The sequence below is a fragment of the Chaetomium fimeti genome (genome assembly GCF_033439085.1).
Source record: "Chaetomium fimeti strain CBS 168.71 chromosome Unknown B0H64scaffold_4, whole genome shotgun sequence".
NCBI classification, from domain to species: domain Eukaryota; kingdom Fungi; phylum Ascomycota; class Sordariomycetes; order Sordariales; family Chaetomiaceae; genus Chaetomium; species Chaetomium fimeti.
Window position 1 is genome coordinate 1,518,737 of NW_026944332.1, and position 15,511 is coordinate 1,534,247.

The following is a 15,511-nucleotide window of genomic DNA, read 5'->3' on the forward strand; positions in this document are numbered from 1 at the left end:
GTGAGAGCCCTTGTTTTCATCCGGCTCGGCTCTCGACCGTTACCGACCGCTTGTCGCACACTCGAGCTTGGGGGGATCAACTACCCAAAAAGGCGGATAAAGTGCGCAGGGAGGCTGGCTGACACCCAACCGATCTCTTTCCATGTTCCGAGCGGCGCTCCCTCGCTTGACGGCGCAAACGAGCGCTAAAACTGTGAGCCCTGCCAAGAGACTGGCCCATTGACCGAGCATCAAGGCCCGGCAGGCCGGTCCCCCATTCCCCGACTCTCTCCTCCCAAGCCCCCCCAACAGCAACTGCACATTCCCAAACTCGTCAACCGACATCGCATCGGATCGGGCCCCAGCCATAAGGATACCGCCGCACGAATGCAGCCTTGCGAAATTGCAAGTCTCGGGTCATTGCATAGTGTCGTCTCACGAGATGCCCTGGACCGTTCCCATGGGACCACAAAATCAACAAGGTCGTTGGGCGACTGTGTGCACAGCATAAGATAGATCCGACTTGCGAGGTACAAGCCGAGCCACGTTGCGCTGACAGCCTGTCCCACACAATCCAGCCACGGCCCGGTCCCTCGGGTCGCGGCAAATGACTCGGACTTTCCGTGAAACATGAAGGACTGGACACACTCTCCGTCAAAGAAAGAGATCTTGGATGTTTCCCATCGACTATCCAATCCTGCTTAAAAAAAAAAAAGGCCAACGCCATCCCAAGTCATATTTACGTAGCGCGCGCCGCGCGATCCAGCATATAAACACTCCCCCACAAATGCACTCACTCACCCGTTGTGGTGGTGGTGTCCGCTGCCATTCACAGCCGCCCCATTTCCATTTCCATTCCCACTCCCCTCCCCCTTCCCGCTCCCCTGTCCCGCCGTCTGCGGGTTATCCGACACGGGCTCCGAATCCGACAGCACCTCCATCCCGGCCACCACCGGAAACGGGCTCAGCACCTTCGTGATATCCCCCCACCACCGCTCCCCAAACAGCCGATACCACTCCACCGTCGCCCTCAACCCCTCCTCCAGCCCCGTCTTCTGCTCCCACCCCAACCCACGCAGCTTGGTCGCATCGACAGCATAACGATGATCATTAAACGGCCGGTCGTGCGTGTATTTCACCCAGCGCCGGAACTCGTCGTCCGGCACGGGTTCGTGCGCGATCCCCATCACGCCGAGGAGCCGTCGGCATAGTGCTACGTTGCTGACCTCGTCTTGCGACCCCACGTTGTAGATCTGCCCGGCCTGGCCCCGGTGCAGGATCGTGTCGAAGGCGTCCGCCGCGTCGCCGGCGTAGAGATACCGGCGCGTGGGCGAGCCGTCGCCGTGGAGGACCACGGGCTTGTGACGCGCGAGGAGGCACGTGAATTTGGGGATGATTTCTGGTGAGAAGGACGGGGGGGTTAGTATGGTGGGTAAATAAGGGGGCGGTGATGGGGTGCTGGTGTGGCTTACTCTCCGGGTACTGGTGCGGTCCGTAGACGTTGTTGCTGCGCACGATGATAGCCGGCAGCTTGAAGCTCTTCTGGTACGAGTGCACGAGCATCTCGGCGGCGGCCTTGCTGGCGGCGTAGGGGTTGGTGGGCGCCAGGATGCTGCTCTCGAGCAGGTCGTCGTCGCCGTCCTTGACCTCGCCGTACACCTCGTCGGTCGACACGTGGATGAAGCGCCGGATGCCCACCTTCTTGGCGCTCTCCAGCAGCACGTGCGTGCCGTACACGTTGGTGTGCGTGAAGCCGTACGAGTTGCCGAAGCTCAGGTCCACGTGCGACTGCGCCGCGAAGTGGAAGATGGTGTCGACGTTGTACCGCTCCAGGCAGTCGACCACCTCCGAGGGGTTGGTCACGTCGCCCTGGTAGAAGGTGAAGTTGCGCCTGTCGTTGAGGATGCGCGTGTTGTTGAGCGAGGAGCAGTAGTCCAGCTTGTCGAACGAGATGATGTTGTAGGCGTGCGGGTAGGTGAGGGTGAGGTGCCGGACGAGCCAGCATGCTCTATCACACGGTCAGTCACTCCACGGACGGCCGAATGGTATTTCAGGGGGCGTACATGAAGCCGGCCCCTCCCGTGATCATGATGTTCTTGACATCGGGGCGGGGCTCAAAGCTGGTGGTGCCGATGAGCACTGGGGCCTCCTTCCAAATGCCATAGTCTTCAAAGAAAGTATTCGGCCGACGGAAGCCTTTTACATTGAGTTTGAGTCAGCATGATTGCGACTGATGATATCCTTTTCCTCCGTCTCTCTTGTTTCTATTTTCTTTTCGCGGATAGACACACTCACCATGAGCGACCCCAATTGGCGACGTTGCCCCACCCGAAACAGTCATTCTTGAAAGAGTGCGACGCCGTAAAGTCGCATGTGATTTTCTACGACGAGGGAGGGATGGGCCGGCCCTAGCTGGCTGAAAGAGGAAGGCTTAAGGAGAGTGAGGCGACCCGGTAAATCGGAATGCTGAATATTCCACGCGTTGTCAAGTTCAACAAACCTCCTCTTGATTGTTGGTTCTGTACGAATCGGCAGTTTCGAATGGCACTGTACGCCAAGTCCAAGGTTGACCTTGTCCTCGCCTGGCAATCACACGGAAGGTGGCCAAAAAAGGCAATGAGCGGAATTAGCTGCTGTTTCAGGGCGACGTGTTGCGTAAACGCTCTCCAGCGCTTGGGGCGCGAAGAGTCGATCGTTCTTAAACGCATTGACTTTGCCCCTCAGCGAATGCCCATGGAAAACCAAGTCGCCCGTTTGCTTTTGCCATGTGCTCGTCACCTCGTTCAGGTTGACCCCGGAAATGGGATGACGTGCCTCGAGGTGCCCGAGTGAAATTTACGCTGTGACAGGATGGTGACGATTAATTACCCCCACTTCCTCCATCCCTTGGTGGCGTCCCCCACATCGCTGGGTGGCCGAGATTGCAAGTTACATCGATCGAGTTCTTCGAAGAACTCGCAGCCTCCCTCATTGAGCACCTATGTCTTAGAAATGCTGACCGCAAACGGCTCATGGCTTGGGCGTTTATTCACACATCGCATCATGATACTTGCTTTCTTGTTTTCTTGTTTTCCTGCCTTCTTTCTTTTTGGGGTCGTGCTACCTACCTGGTAGGTAGGTATGTACATTTCATCCCAGTTTCGTTCTTTCCTTTTCTTTTCTCTATTTCTTTTCTACTTCTTTTTAAGATATCAAATGACCAAACGCAAAAGCATAGGCAGAGTCCTCTTACACAGTATTACTGGGTAGTTTCTTGCGCAATCCCATGAATATTTTAGTCCACGGGTAATAGCTTGCTCATCATCGTGGTAGTTGGACATTGCCCTCCGCATTAACTTAATATCTCGCGGCTACAACCTGAAACGCCTTCTAACACCAATTAATAGAAACACAGGCACCACGCAAACAAACGGGAGGATGGATATTAAACAAACTGCTAGTAAGTCGCTAGTTCGACGATTGCCCGTTCCTCCGCCAAAATCCCGGCATCCGTTTAAATGTATCTAGAGTCCAAACTTCACCCCCCCCGCATGAGAGGTGGCCGCACATACATGTCAGGCCACCAACAGCTTTCCTGCAACAAGTCCTGAATCTCAACGTAGTCGTTCGTATCTATGTACATCCAACCCACCCACTCGTACTCGCTGTTCGTGACCCCCCCTTCCCAGCCAGGGTTTTCATCCTCTTCACTTTCATCCGTCATCGGTAACTCGTCGGGATCGTAAGGTTTCCAGCCCTTATCGACCAACTTCAACACTGGGCTACGCATCCTCTCAACAGACTCGAGACACAGATCATCGACCACCAAACAGTAGTTGTATCGCAACCCCGCACCCTCGTCTGGCCCAAAGGTACTGGCCTCAATTTTGGCGAGCTCCTCCTCCGGTAGAGGTGGGTGTCGCCAATTGCGCTTCAGCTCCTCCAGCGACCACGCGCGAAAATGCGTGCGGACCTGGTCGATGGTCGCCCCATCGAACTGTGAGCGGTCGTCCATGACGACCAGCTGGTGCCGCGCGCGTATGTCGTCCCAACCCATCACCGACCTTTCCATGCTGCCCTTGATTCTGGCAACCATGTGCCGCCACGCAGCCTCGTCGCCGTACGCGGTGCGGTACAGAGCCATCCCCCAGGGCGCGTCGGCCTTGAGGTTCCGGTCGCTGAGCGCCTCCTCGATCCCGTCGAACCCGTCGTCGATTTTCTGCACGTTCAAATGGAGTCGATGAACGGCCGGGTGGATGGGGTGGGCCTCCCCGGCTGCGGTAAAGGCTTTCCGGATGCGGTCGGGGTCGTTTAGGGGAAGCTGGTCCAAGGCTTTGACGAACGCCTCTTTGTACGCCCTCTCACGCGCCCTGTCGGCGTCTGTCAAGAATCGCGTTGTCGTGGTGGCAAAATTGAGGCGTGCTTGCGAGGGCGCCTTGATGCCGATTGAGGAGATGGGAGGAGTTCTCGCCGCGATAGAGTACCGCAATGAAAAGGTCAATTCTGAATGTCTGACGAGGGGAATTCTGGTCCAGATAACGCGAGGCAACATGTTGCTGTTGAGTAGCTCGGGCTAGCAAGTGTTTGATGGTGGATGGAGAAGAAGGATTGAAGAACACAGCGCTACCTAGGTACATTATGTTTGAAAGCACGCAGCAACGTTTGGTCTGACTCGGAGCAACACCCTGACGCGCGGAAGGTTGTGTTACTACACACAGTAGGGATCCCTTTCCTCCAGAACTTCGGGCCGAGATTACCTACCTAGACATTTCAAACTTCTTACTTCCAAGTTTGCAATGCATCTTGCACAGTATGCAACGCTTGTTCGGTGATAGGCACACAGGCGGCACAGGAGAAAGGTTGGGAAAGTCCTACAGGCTTTGAATCATCCCCGGGTTTCTTACCCCTTTCGTGTCTCAAGCCGTCGGGCCTCATCATTGATTGGGAAATGGTCTCGGGATAAGTATTTAGAAAGAACCAAACTCGGTCCCTCGCCCCGAATTGACACACTAAAAAGGGTGGACCTTTTCATTGATATTTGTCTGGGAGAGTAAGATAAATGGATGTAGGTAATCAGCTTCAGACAGGCCTCAAAGACAGCCCAAACACATTTTCATTCAACCACCCCCCGAATTCCCAAGCTGTCCTTGTCCAGATCAATCATAAGTAATATCCTTTTGCCACGTGGGCTCGCTCAGCCTTAAAGAATACTCACGGGCTGTGTGGAGCATCTTGCCGATGTGGTTGCTCGAGGATGTTTGGTCTTTGGGGACCTGGCTGAGGACCAGAGATATGTACCCCATCAGTCAGGTACCTACCTAGGTAGGAAGAACTCGCACGCACCACCGTCTCAATAACATCCAAGGGGGCACCGTTGCGAGGAGAGCATCAGATAGACAATCACGTACAGAAACGGCTTGCGATGAAAACGGTCTCGATATGGATCAACTGCGGTAAATGAGCGTGTGACCGGAAACAAGTCCTCCTATCTCCCCTCCCATACGGCCGCGTCAGATATTGTGCGGCCGGATGACCAACCTCACGAATGCGCGTTCTGTGCCTCACACGCCGAGAGTCTCCGGGTTCGACACATTCCACTGGGTGCCACTGGCGGCAGTGCTGGGCCTGGATACCACCCTGGCCGTCATCTGGACCTTTCTGGTGACCTCGTTGAGGACCTGATAGAACAGGACGATGCTGGTGTTCGTGCCCGTGTTGGGGGCAAGGCACGCGGATATGTAGCTCCTGGGCGCCACGTTGAGGTCGTGGAAGAAGACTTCGGGCACTTGGAGGCCTTGGGTGGGGTCGAGACGGATGACTTTCACCGTTCCGGAGTGGGACTTGTAGATAAGATGGAGCTGCGAGCCATTGTCCACTGCAGTAAGGCTCGTGTGAGGCGGGAATGCCACCGGCCTGCCGTCGTTATCGTAGCCTGACAGCGGGAGAGGCTCTGTGACCAGAATGTTAGAAGAGAGCTGAAACTGATTGCGACGTATCCATACCTGATGTGCCCTGTCCACTGCCGAGGGCGTTGTTGTCCAGCTGGAGGTAGTAGATCGGCTGGCCCGCGTTCGACGAGCCAGAACCACTGCGTCCAAGGTAGCCGGAACGAGGGGGCACTGCGGTCAAAGAGGTGCCGTAGAGGGGAGGGTCCCTGAGGTTGGCCTCACCCTCGTGCCAGGATCGATGCCTGCCGGCAAAACTAACCATCTTCACGGCAGCGTCCTGGCCAGGGGTCTGGTAGAACACACACATGTGGTTCACAACGTCGCCCTTGATGGTGACGGCGGCCAAGGCCGAGTAGTGAGCACATTCGATTTTCAGGCTGGACAAAGACCCGTGTTTGAACTCATTGTTGGTGGTCGAGTTGCAGTACTGGTCGTGGAGGATGTTGTTGTCGTCCAAATAAAAGACGAACTAGATTCGGACCAAGTTAGGCAAGAATGACAACCGAATACCGGTGAGTTGCCTACCTTTTCAGCCATCGGCTTGTTGAGCTCATCGGCGAAGGACACGGCGGCAAGCGGAGTGAAGAGCTTGGGGGCGTTGGGCCCAGGCTTGTTGCCTCTCAAACGCTCGATGATGACACCCGACCTCCTCCTCTGGCCGTAGTAAGTCACTCCGTTTTCAACAGCACCTACAAACTGGTACACATCGCCGTCATAGGCCTGCGCGTATGCAAAGATGTCGTTCCCCATCACCATCGAGGTGATGCGGGAGTCGGGGAGAAGGACGGTAGACATGATCTAAGGTGTCGATGGGGGTGTCTTGGTGTTTGATGTGCGCGTGTGAATGGACTGATGATAGGACTTGTGTGTTAGAGAGAGTTGAGGCAAGTGGGCGACGTTAAGGGTTTATATAGTGTCAATCTCGGAAGTAATGTTTTTAGCTCTCCTCCTATGATCGGGAAGGGGGAAGGAGTCTCAGCAAGACAGCAACTGCCGACCGACGCGACGACTCTCCGCACACTGGAAGGGCTGTCGCCATCGCATTACGAGCATAGCTCCGTAATATCGCCAATCAACACGATACGCATCGTCGGGAGCATGCAGGCATCACCTTTCGTCGGTCGATAATATGTGATCTCCGCTGATACGTCTCAAATAAGAAACAAGTTTGCGGAAGCATGGCTGTTGCGGGGAGACAATCAAGCCTCGTGTAAAACATCTCTCCTATTTGCGGTCTAGCTCATGCATTTCGAGAGCATTGTGCGAGCTGAGATGCACAACAGCATCACCTACCCGGCAATGAGACAAACAGAGGGTTGACGAACTGGCTACGCGACACACTTATTACACAGCTGAATGCATGGAGCAGTACTACCTATTCAGCTTGTCTTTCTTACTGCTACCCTCCCGCCTCGGGAAATGCCTAGCTTCTTCAGTGCCCCTGGCCTCGATCTCAACAAGGCCCTCCTCGTCCGAGTTACTACCACACGACCAAACGTCCAAGCTATTGGCAGCCGAAACATAACCAGAAAGTATCACCTTTGAGAGAGGTTCTTGAGAAGATGCAGAGATATTCCGCAAACGGAGTACAGCTTTCTTACCTCCCGTCTAACGTCGGAATGTACAAACTGCCTCTTGACGGGATTCTACCCGAGCCTTCGTCCTACCACCTTTCAGCTGAATAAAGAACCAATAAGTATATCTCGCGAACGCCAGTAGTAACACACACTCCTTTCAACGAATAACTTGACGAGCTGGGGTGATGGAAATCCCCGCGTTTTTGAATGCATAGGTACCTACCTAGGTACCTATCCTCCGGAGGCACCACAGAGGTTGCCGCAGGCCCTCCGTCGGTCAAGGCTCGGATCAATGGACAAGATCAACCACCATGGTTCCAATGCAGCGCTGCGGCCATGAACGGATCGGCGAGAGCGGCGGCTATTCAAAAATCAATATTGCCGACCGACCACTTGAAGCATCAGGAACTTCCAGTCCTGTGGTTACACAACCCCATCTTCGACCACCCGCAGCGGAATCACAATTCTTAGGGCTTGAGGCTATCAAGCGAGGCGGTTCCCTTTGAGTTGGTCTAGCCTTGGCCCTGAATCTTGAGTGACACATTTCATGGCATTGGGTTACTACAAATGTTGAGAGGGCAAGTCCTGTTGACAGGTACTGCATCCTGACTACCTAGGTGCGTTCGGCATGACCATCACAGTTGCTGATGCATCCGGTGCCGCAGTACGTCGGTCCAGAGCCACACCATCTGTCCTCTACCAAGGCAGGTATGAGTAAAGTAAGGTACGTCCACATTACCTAGGTACCTAGGTTAAATTCCCACACAGACCGCATAGCCCAACCACAAAGTCTCACAACCTGATCCGACACCGGGGTTCCATCTGTAAAAATCATCCAATGAAATACCGTAGTGATCTGTGATAGCCCGGCAACTGTCGTCGCCGGTCACGACGTGCCATTTCTTGCAGCTAGCGATCACCCCCGGTTGCGTCTCTGCCGGGGGAGCAGGTGCTCTGGGAGAGGTGGTGGTTGGCGGTGCACGAGTCGTTGTTGGTGGCTGAGTCGTCGAGGGGGGCGCCGTTTCTGATGGATCTGTCGGGGGGAATGACGTTGCGGATTGTCAGTCCATGATAGATCACCAAGCTTATGTCCTCATCTGCCTTCCTAGAGCTCTGCGTTGGGTGTCATCAACTCCACTTACCGTTCATATCGTCGGCCTTGACGATACAGTAGCTGAACTCGGCCAAAAGGACACAGCCATTCTCGTTCAAGCTCGGGTTCCATCGCCTGAGCTGCGCAACCAAGACATCGGCCATCATGGCCCATCTCATGCACGTGTTGGCGTCGGGATCCCGGGCCGTAACGCGCTCCGACCACCCATTCTTATATTGGTCACACCCATCGATCGTCCCCGAGGCGCGGGGACTAAGAGGAGGAGGATCGAACGCCGGAGGTGCGGTTGTGTTGGCGGGGGGCGGGCGGGTGAAAGTGGTGGACGGCATCAACACCGGGTAGTCCGGGTAGGTCTGGATGTTGCCGACGGCCTTGACGCAGTAGGCGTAGCCGAGCCAGAGATTGCTGCAGCTGACGTTGTCGACCTGGTGGTTGAGAAAGTAGAAGTCGTCCAGCGTGATGCCGTGCGCGAGCGAGATGGATGCGCATGTGTCGTCTGGCTGGATGGTGTGCCACTGCCCGCAGTACGTGTTGGATCCCCCCTGCGTGTTGTTGGGGACGGGAGCTTGGGTTGTTGCGGCGCCGCCGTCGGGCACGTTGATGATCCCGAGGGGTGAACTGACGCATATGAACCGGCCTCGCCATCTGATGAGGTTACCGCAGCCCGGGCTGAGAACCGGATTCCAAGCGAGAAGTTGGCTGATGGTGATGTTCTCAGCTGCTGTGATGGATTCACATGTGTCGCTGAGGCCGAGTTCGCGGATCCTACAAGGGGGCGGGAGACAAATTGTGGTATTGGTGGGTGGTATCCCGCAGCAACCCAAGTCCAGCCCGTTCAGGTTGATTAGAGCTTCTGTTGCAACCCCGCGTGCTTCGGCAATGCCATTGCATGAGTCCCCTGCTTGGATAATGTATGTTCGGTTTGCAGTGCAGGTAGGTTTTGACGGCGGTTGGGTGGTCGAGTTAAGTGCGTACTGCGTGGGTCTGGCAAAGCTGTAGGTGCTCGCTGAACAGCTTGAGGTGGTAAAAGCGAAGTCAGAGGCAGCTTCTTCGTCGAAACCAAACGGAGACGCAAGCTGCTTTGCTTGGATTGCTACCCGGCACTCCGAGCAGTTCTGAGCCTTTGTATACGGCTCAGTCTGGTCCATCCATGGTGCGATAATTGTGTCACAATACTCGCCTGTGGCTCTGCTTTCGACATCAACTTCGGTTCACAACACTCGGGTCATGCCGGGGGATAAACTCACGAATCTTTGAGACATGACATGCCGGCGGCATAAAGCAGACGATCAATGATAAACGTAGCTACAACCAACAATAGGTAGGTGCCACAGTTAGAAGAGTCGAATAGGCCGTATGCCGGGATAGGTAGTTAGCCCGAGGCCTACCTGGGTACGCAATGCCGCCTGGAACCATCACATCTTCACTCGCCGTGCAGGCACCGAGCACTTTTGTCCTCAGGCGAACAAGATCATCCTGACAAGTGCGGTTACAGAGAGCCTGGAGCTCGGCTTTTGCTAAGATGTTGAAACTGGCTGCCTCTCTAGGGCAAAGTACGGATCAGACCTGGTCAGTTATAAAGAGTTGGATGTCATCGGGCTTGTGGTTTTGTACTCACAGACCGGCGTGCGGGACGAGCCAGCTAGGGCACGACGGCACAGTACAGTTAATCGCAGCGAGACACTTGCTGCTCAGCCCTAAAGACTCGTAGGGGAATACGCGGTCTTGGAACTGCTGAGCGTTGGCTACATAGAGCCCGTACAACAGCGCTATCAGCGGAGTTGGACCAAACATGTCGGGTTAGCACTCTTGCGACAGAGTCAAAATGTATGTGAAGATGTGAAGATGTAAGGATAGGGATAAAACATGGGAAGTTAGGGGCTTCCCAGTCCTGAGAGAAAGCAGGCGAGAGGTAAATAAATCTCAAAGTTCGAAGCTAGAGGGTTCCCTTACAAGTGACGCGGCTTGCGCAACGCCGAGCACACGCAGAAAAGGAGAAGATGGCACCATCTCTGGGATACAGAAAAGCCAAGTTTCTTCTCGAAGCAGTGTCTTTTGATGAGCCCCCTCTCTAGTGTAATTGCGATTGTGCGCCGGAGCAGCCGTCCACTTGCTCGTCATGTGAATATAGAGCCGAGAAGTTGGAAGTGACCAGACGCTACCTATTGTGTTCTGTGTGCCAACACCGGCTCAATAGTGCAACGCCACTGCGCAACGTCTCCTTACTATTGCTACATCATATGTCAACTGACGGATTTGAATTTCTTCTGAATAGAACCTCGGTTGCTAGTGAAAGGTTACCTCGGGCACACAAACTTCTAGACACTTGCTTTGACGATACGCATGCCGCAAGGTACGCGTTCATGTCACAGCTGAATGACACATGAGGCACGATGGACATATCGGCTCCTGCGTAAGGCCAAACTAAGTGATACCCTCGATGGTCAGGTGCGAGATGTTCGGCAGGTTGAGTGCGGACTCGCAGGAAGAACCCCGGTGTGCCATCGAGGGGCGACACATCCGCAGAATAAGACTGCCAATATCACACACTATGTCTCTCTTTCTTTCGCCCAACAAACATCCTTTAACTTTCTTCATGATATTGAGACCATCAAGTTCCTTGAGATTCACATCAGAGCATCAGAGAAATGAAGCCCTTCCATCTTCTGCTTACCGGGCTATTACTAGGCCATGCCTTGGCCGGGGACGGCTACTCTTCCCCTTCCCCCACCCATAAAAGGTTTTCTGTTTTGGAACGCCGGGCTCGCGAAATCAGAGAGTCAACGGCGGTGGTCAAGCGGAACGACTTCACATGCGGGCCCGGAAGTATGTTGACCCTCTCGTGCTTCCCCCTATCTCTTCCCTGGCTTTTTGATTGTGACGTACGGCTGACTGTATAAACAGAACCTTGTGAGAATGGGGCTTGTTGTGGAAGTACGTCTTGTTTTTGATTCTTCCGCATCCCCATGTACACTAACAGCTCCGTAGAGGACGGATGGTGTGGTTATGGGCCGACTTACTGCGGCACCGGATGCACCAGCAACTGTGATGCTCATGCCGAGTGTGGTCGGGATGCGGTGCCTGTCAACAAGACTTGCCCTCTCAACACTTGTTGCTCGGAATTCGGCTTTTGCGGCACAACCAAAGGCAAGAAGCACCTGGTACCTCTTTTCATGGCCACTGTTGCTGACTCTCTATTACCCCGGATTTAGATTTCTGCACAGGAAAATGCCAGTCCAACTGCGTTGAGCATCCGAAACCACTAGGAAGGGGGAAGGGCGGCAAGACACTGTCAAAGAGTGAGAACGACATTCCATCTACTCGTGTCTTGAGACTGTGAATGACACCCCGAGCGATAGTCATCGGTTACTACGAGGCATGGAACGACAGATCGTTGTGTCATCAGACAACAGCCAATGACCTCCCCGGTATGTTTGAACCCTGGAAGACTCTTATGGATTGGGGAGCGGCGCAACTAACACTGCCCGGCTACGTTAGTAAATGGTCTCACTCATCTCAACTACGCCTTCGCATTTATCGATCCCACTACCTTCAAGCTTACTACCATAGATGCCGCCACCCCCGTTCATACGTTCAAGGACGTCGCCGCCCTGAAACTCAAGAACCCGGCCCTCGAGCTGTTTGTGAGCATCGGGGGTTGGACTTTCTCCGACAACGGAACTGCAACGCAGCCTGTCTTTGGGAACATTGCACGCAGTCCAGCCAACCGTCAGACATTCGCGAACAACGTGCTCAAATTCCTGAACACTTACGGGTACGATGGCGTCGACATCGATTGGGAATACCCCGGCGCTCCGGATCGAGGCGGCAAGCCGGAGGACACCAAGAATTACGTGCTCATGCTGGAGACGCTGCGCAAAACGTTTCATGACTCGGGGCGTAAGTTAGGCATCACGTTCACTGCTCCCTCGTCGTTCTGGTATTTGCGTTGGTTTGACCTGACCGGCATGGTCAAATACGTCGACTGGATCAACATCGTAAGTCAGAACAACCGTCCGTCCCTCGCTACCTAGGTACCTTTTTACAGTATTCCTACAGTACCAGTGTTGCTAACTCACGTTTCTCTAGATGACATACGATCTGCACGGCGTGTGGGATAGTTCAAATCCCATCGGACCTATTGTGCAAGCTCACACGAACCTGACTGAGATCAAGCTTGCCACGGAGCTGTTCTGGCGAGCCGGAATTCCGCCCTCGAAGCTTGCCCTCGGCTTTGGATTTTACGGAAGAGCGTTTACGCTGAAAGACCCGACTTGTAACAAGCCCGGGTGCCCATTTACCAGCGGAGCCAAGCCGGGAGTGTGCACTGGGACAAGTGGGTGTAAGTTGCCGTTCTCATGAGTTTCTCCAAGTTCACTGGGCTTCTCGGGAGTCATGTCATCTTGAAGTACCTCGGGCTTGATCTGACCGGACTTGACCTGACGATACATAATTACAGATCTTGCGCACTACGAGATCCAGGACATCATCGCTAAAAGCAAAAAACGGGACTTGATCACTGTGCACGACAAGGAGGCCGCGGTCAAGTACATGGCTTGGGATAATGATCAATGGGTCTCGTTTGATGATTCCGAGACGTTCAAAAACAAGATCAAATGGGCGGACGACATAGGATTCACGGGGTCGCTTATATGGGCGTCTGACTTGGGTGGGCTTCTTTTTCTCTTCCTCCGCCGTCCTTTTTATATCCCCCATACGATCCTCCTTTTATATGCTAAGATAAGTACAGATGACTACGAGCTCTCTGCGCATAAGGCACTTAGCGGTAACCCCGAGTTCTCTATGGAGAACCCGGACTTCGGAGCTATGCCCGAGATAGATGCTAGCTTTGGCCACAACTGCTACAAGGGGGGGAGCCAATTCGACGACAGATGTGACCCCGGGTTCGGGAGAGTCGGACTGGACAGAGATGGAGTCGACTGCAGCGGCATCCACGAGTCCCAATGCGGCCGTCCCATCTGCTGTCCTGAGACCTCGGGCATGACCGGCTGCATGTGGCGGGGGTCTGGTGGGGACTGCAACGGGCAGTGCCACGAGGGCGAGGTCAAGATCGCGGCATCCAGCTGGGGCGGCACCCCGGGCGAGTCGAGCCCAACAAAGAAGTGCAACCGCGGTGACAAGGCCCTCTGCTGCAAGGCCAACTCATACACCAGTCTGACTGAGGGCTGCCGCTGGACCGGCGGTTGCAGCGGCGAGTGCAACTCGGACGAGGAGAGTGTTGCCTATGCCCGCGACCGCTGGGGCTTGTCGACCGTGTTCTGCAACGGTAACCACTACTGCTGCAAGAAGGACCGGCCGATCCCCTTCAGGAACTGCCACTGGGTCGGCGAGGGTGACTGTGCCGACAACACCTGCGCCAAGTCAGAGGTGACACTGTGGACCAACGACCAGGGAGACAGCTACAGTGCTTGCTCTTGGTGGAGGAATAAGGCACTCTGCTGCACGCCCAATGCTGCGGCCTTGAACGAGGATATTTGCGACTACGATGCATGTGCCGACGACCCAGACCTCTGCGATGAAGACCTTGAAGACGATCTTGACGACGATCTTGACGACGATCTTCGCGACGATTTTGAAGACGATCTTGAAGACTATCTACGCGCTGCGAACTGGACTGGGATCGGGGATGGGCTCGAATATGGCTCGGAGGACCTGGCGGAGGAGCTTACAGGGAAACCCAGGTCATTATACCCTGGCGGGCCGAGGCAATACGTATTGGAGATGGCCAAACGCAAGCTCGTATGGTACTCGCGCCCCTATCCAACCGGTAACAAACATAAATACCTTTTCCGCCCTGGCACCGGGCTCGCTACGATGCTTCTCAAGGGCAGCTACGGGTCAGTGCAGTGATCACCCCTCCCTTAACCTACAAACAAGGTGGCCACTGCTAACGGCATTTCAGCAAGGCAAGCGAAGTCTGCACCAACTCGGGACTCGCTTTTACTCGCATGGCGGACATGGCCAAGAAAGGGTTCCAGACCGAGCATCTCCTCGAGCTCCAGCTCCCCAACCTTCTGTTGCGAACAGCATACACCGGCAAACTACCCAAGGTAGCCAAGACAGCCGCCACGCAGTTCATAAAGGCAGCCAGGATTACCGAGGAAAACCTGTACACGGGTTGGCACAAGCTCTACCCGGACAACATCAAGCTAAACCAGTTTTATGAGGTCGTCAACTGGAAGGGTCTACCCAAAGACTACCTACCCCCTCCAAACACCCCTTGCGGCCGAATGATGACACTGATGGGCGACTGGGGCAACATGCAGAACTTAGCTGTGACCACGGGTGACATCAATTTGATGAAGGGTACCCTTTTCAGACTGTATAACCCGATTGGTGCTAAAAGCTTTGAGGAGTGGTTCGGGGGGGGGATGCAAAGCGACGTGGAATCGATCAGAAAAATCGAAACGAAGTTGAAAAACGTGGGTTGCTTTCAATGCCGCCCAACTGCCAGTTACTGCGTACTGACAAGGATGTTCGCAGGTCTTCTTGGTGTTTGCGTACTTGAACGACGTCGGGCTGGAACCAGTCTGGCGGCAGGCGTACCAAGGATTTAACCAGGAGGTCATCAACATGGACCTGCACATGCCCGAGTTGAAGGGGATAAAGGCGATCTGGGACGAGCTTTGGCCGGTTTACCAACAAGTCGTCGCTGAAAGAGCGGCCAACTGGGTACTTGACCTGTATAACATGATTGACAACAGCGTGTCGGCTGAGATGGCCGCCTCGGGTGGTCCCCTTGCCAAGCTCGTGCAAACGACCAAGCACTACGCCGAAATAAGGGACCATCTCCGCTGGTCCAAAGACGTTGGCAAATGACTGAGTGGTGTTGGAGGGAAGCAAGCAAGCAGGGTTAGACGGTGTTAGAAACGGCTTTTGCCTTGAAGTACTAG

At 54.6% G+C, this 15,511-nt stretch overlaps 5 protein-coding genes across 5 annotated transcripts; 1 reads left to right on the plus strand and 4 right to left on the minus strand.

The window, feature by feature from the left end:
* Positions 1 to 776: 776 nt before the first annotated feature.
* Positions 777 to 2,320, minus strand: B0H64DRAFT_373792 (uncharacterized protein; the record flags this gene model as incomplete). Its single annotated transcript, XM_062802293.1, has 4 exons — positions 777 to 1,378; positions 1,452 to 1,987; positions 2,043 to 2,145; positions 2,275 to 2,320. 4 exons carry the CDS (start codon positions 2,318 to 2,320, stop codon positions 777 to 779), a joined length of 1,287 nt encoding a protein of 428 aa, XP_062659106.1.
* Positions 2,321 to 3,074: 754 nt separating this feature from the next.
* B0H64DRAFT_395717 (uncharacterized protein) lies at positions 3,075 to 4,746 on the minus strand. The gene is made up of 2 exons (XM_062803788.1): positions 3,366 to 4,746; positions 3,075 to 3,097 (listed from the first exon to the last, which is right to left on the minus strand). The coding sequence occupies exon 1, from the start codon at positions 4,508 to 4,510 to the stop codon at positions 3,497 to 3,499; it is 1,014 nt and encodes a 337-aa protein (XP_062659107.1). The 5' UTR covers positions 4,511 to 4,746; the 3' UTR covers positions 3,075 to 3,097; positions 3,366 to 3,496.
* Positions 4,747 to 5,519: 773 nt separating this feature from the next.
* B0H64DRAFT_424279 (uncharacterized protein) lies at positions 5,520 to 6,768 on the minus strand (the record flags this gene model as incomplete). The annotated part of the gene is made up of 4 exons (XM_062805641.1): positions 6,432 to 6,768; positions 6,045 to 6,375; positions 5,961 to 5,977; positions 5,520 to 5,906 (listed from the first exon to the last, which is right to left on the minus strand). The coding sequence occupies exons 1-4, from the start codon at positions 6,699 to 6,701 to the stop codon at positions 5,520 to 5,522; spliced, it is 1,005 nt and encodes a 334-aa protein (XP_062659108.1). The 5' UTR covers positions 6,702 to 6,768.
* Positions 6,769 to 8,611: 1,843 nt separating this feature from the next.
* B0H64DRAFT_323556 (LysM domain-containing protein) lies at positions 8,612 to 10,391 on the minus strand (the record flags this gene model as incomplete). Its single annotated transcript, XM_062800617.1, has 3 exons — positions 8,612 to 9,788; positions 9,910 to 10,140; positions 10,216 to 10,391. The coding sequence occupies 3 exons, from the start codon at positions 10,389 to 10,391 to the stop codon at positions 8,612 to 8,614; spliced, it is 1,584 nt and encodes a 527-aa protein (XP_062659109.1).
* Positions 10,392 to 11,245: 854 nt separating this feature from the next.
* On the plus strand, positions 11,246 to 15,437 carry B0H64DRAFT_459976 (symbiotic chitinase; the record flags this gene model as incomplete). The annotated part of the gene is made up of 9 exons (XM_062807460.1): positions 11,246 to 11,423; positions 11,586 to 11,744; positions 11,810 to 11,896; positions 11,951 to 12,025; positions 12,096 to 12,595; positions 12,687 to 12,939; positions 13,057 to 14,455; positions 14,521 to 15,040; positions 15,102 to 15,437. The coding sequence occupies 9 exons, from the start codon at positions 11,246 to 11,248 to the stop codon at positions 15,435 to 15,437; spliced, it is 3,507 nt and encodes a 1,168-aa protein (XP_062659110.1).
* Positions 15,438 to 15,511: the final 74 nt, after the last annotated feature.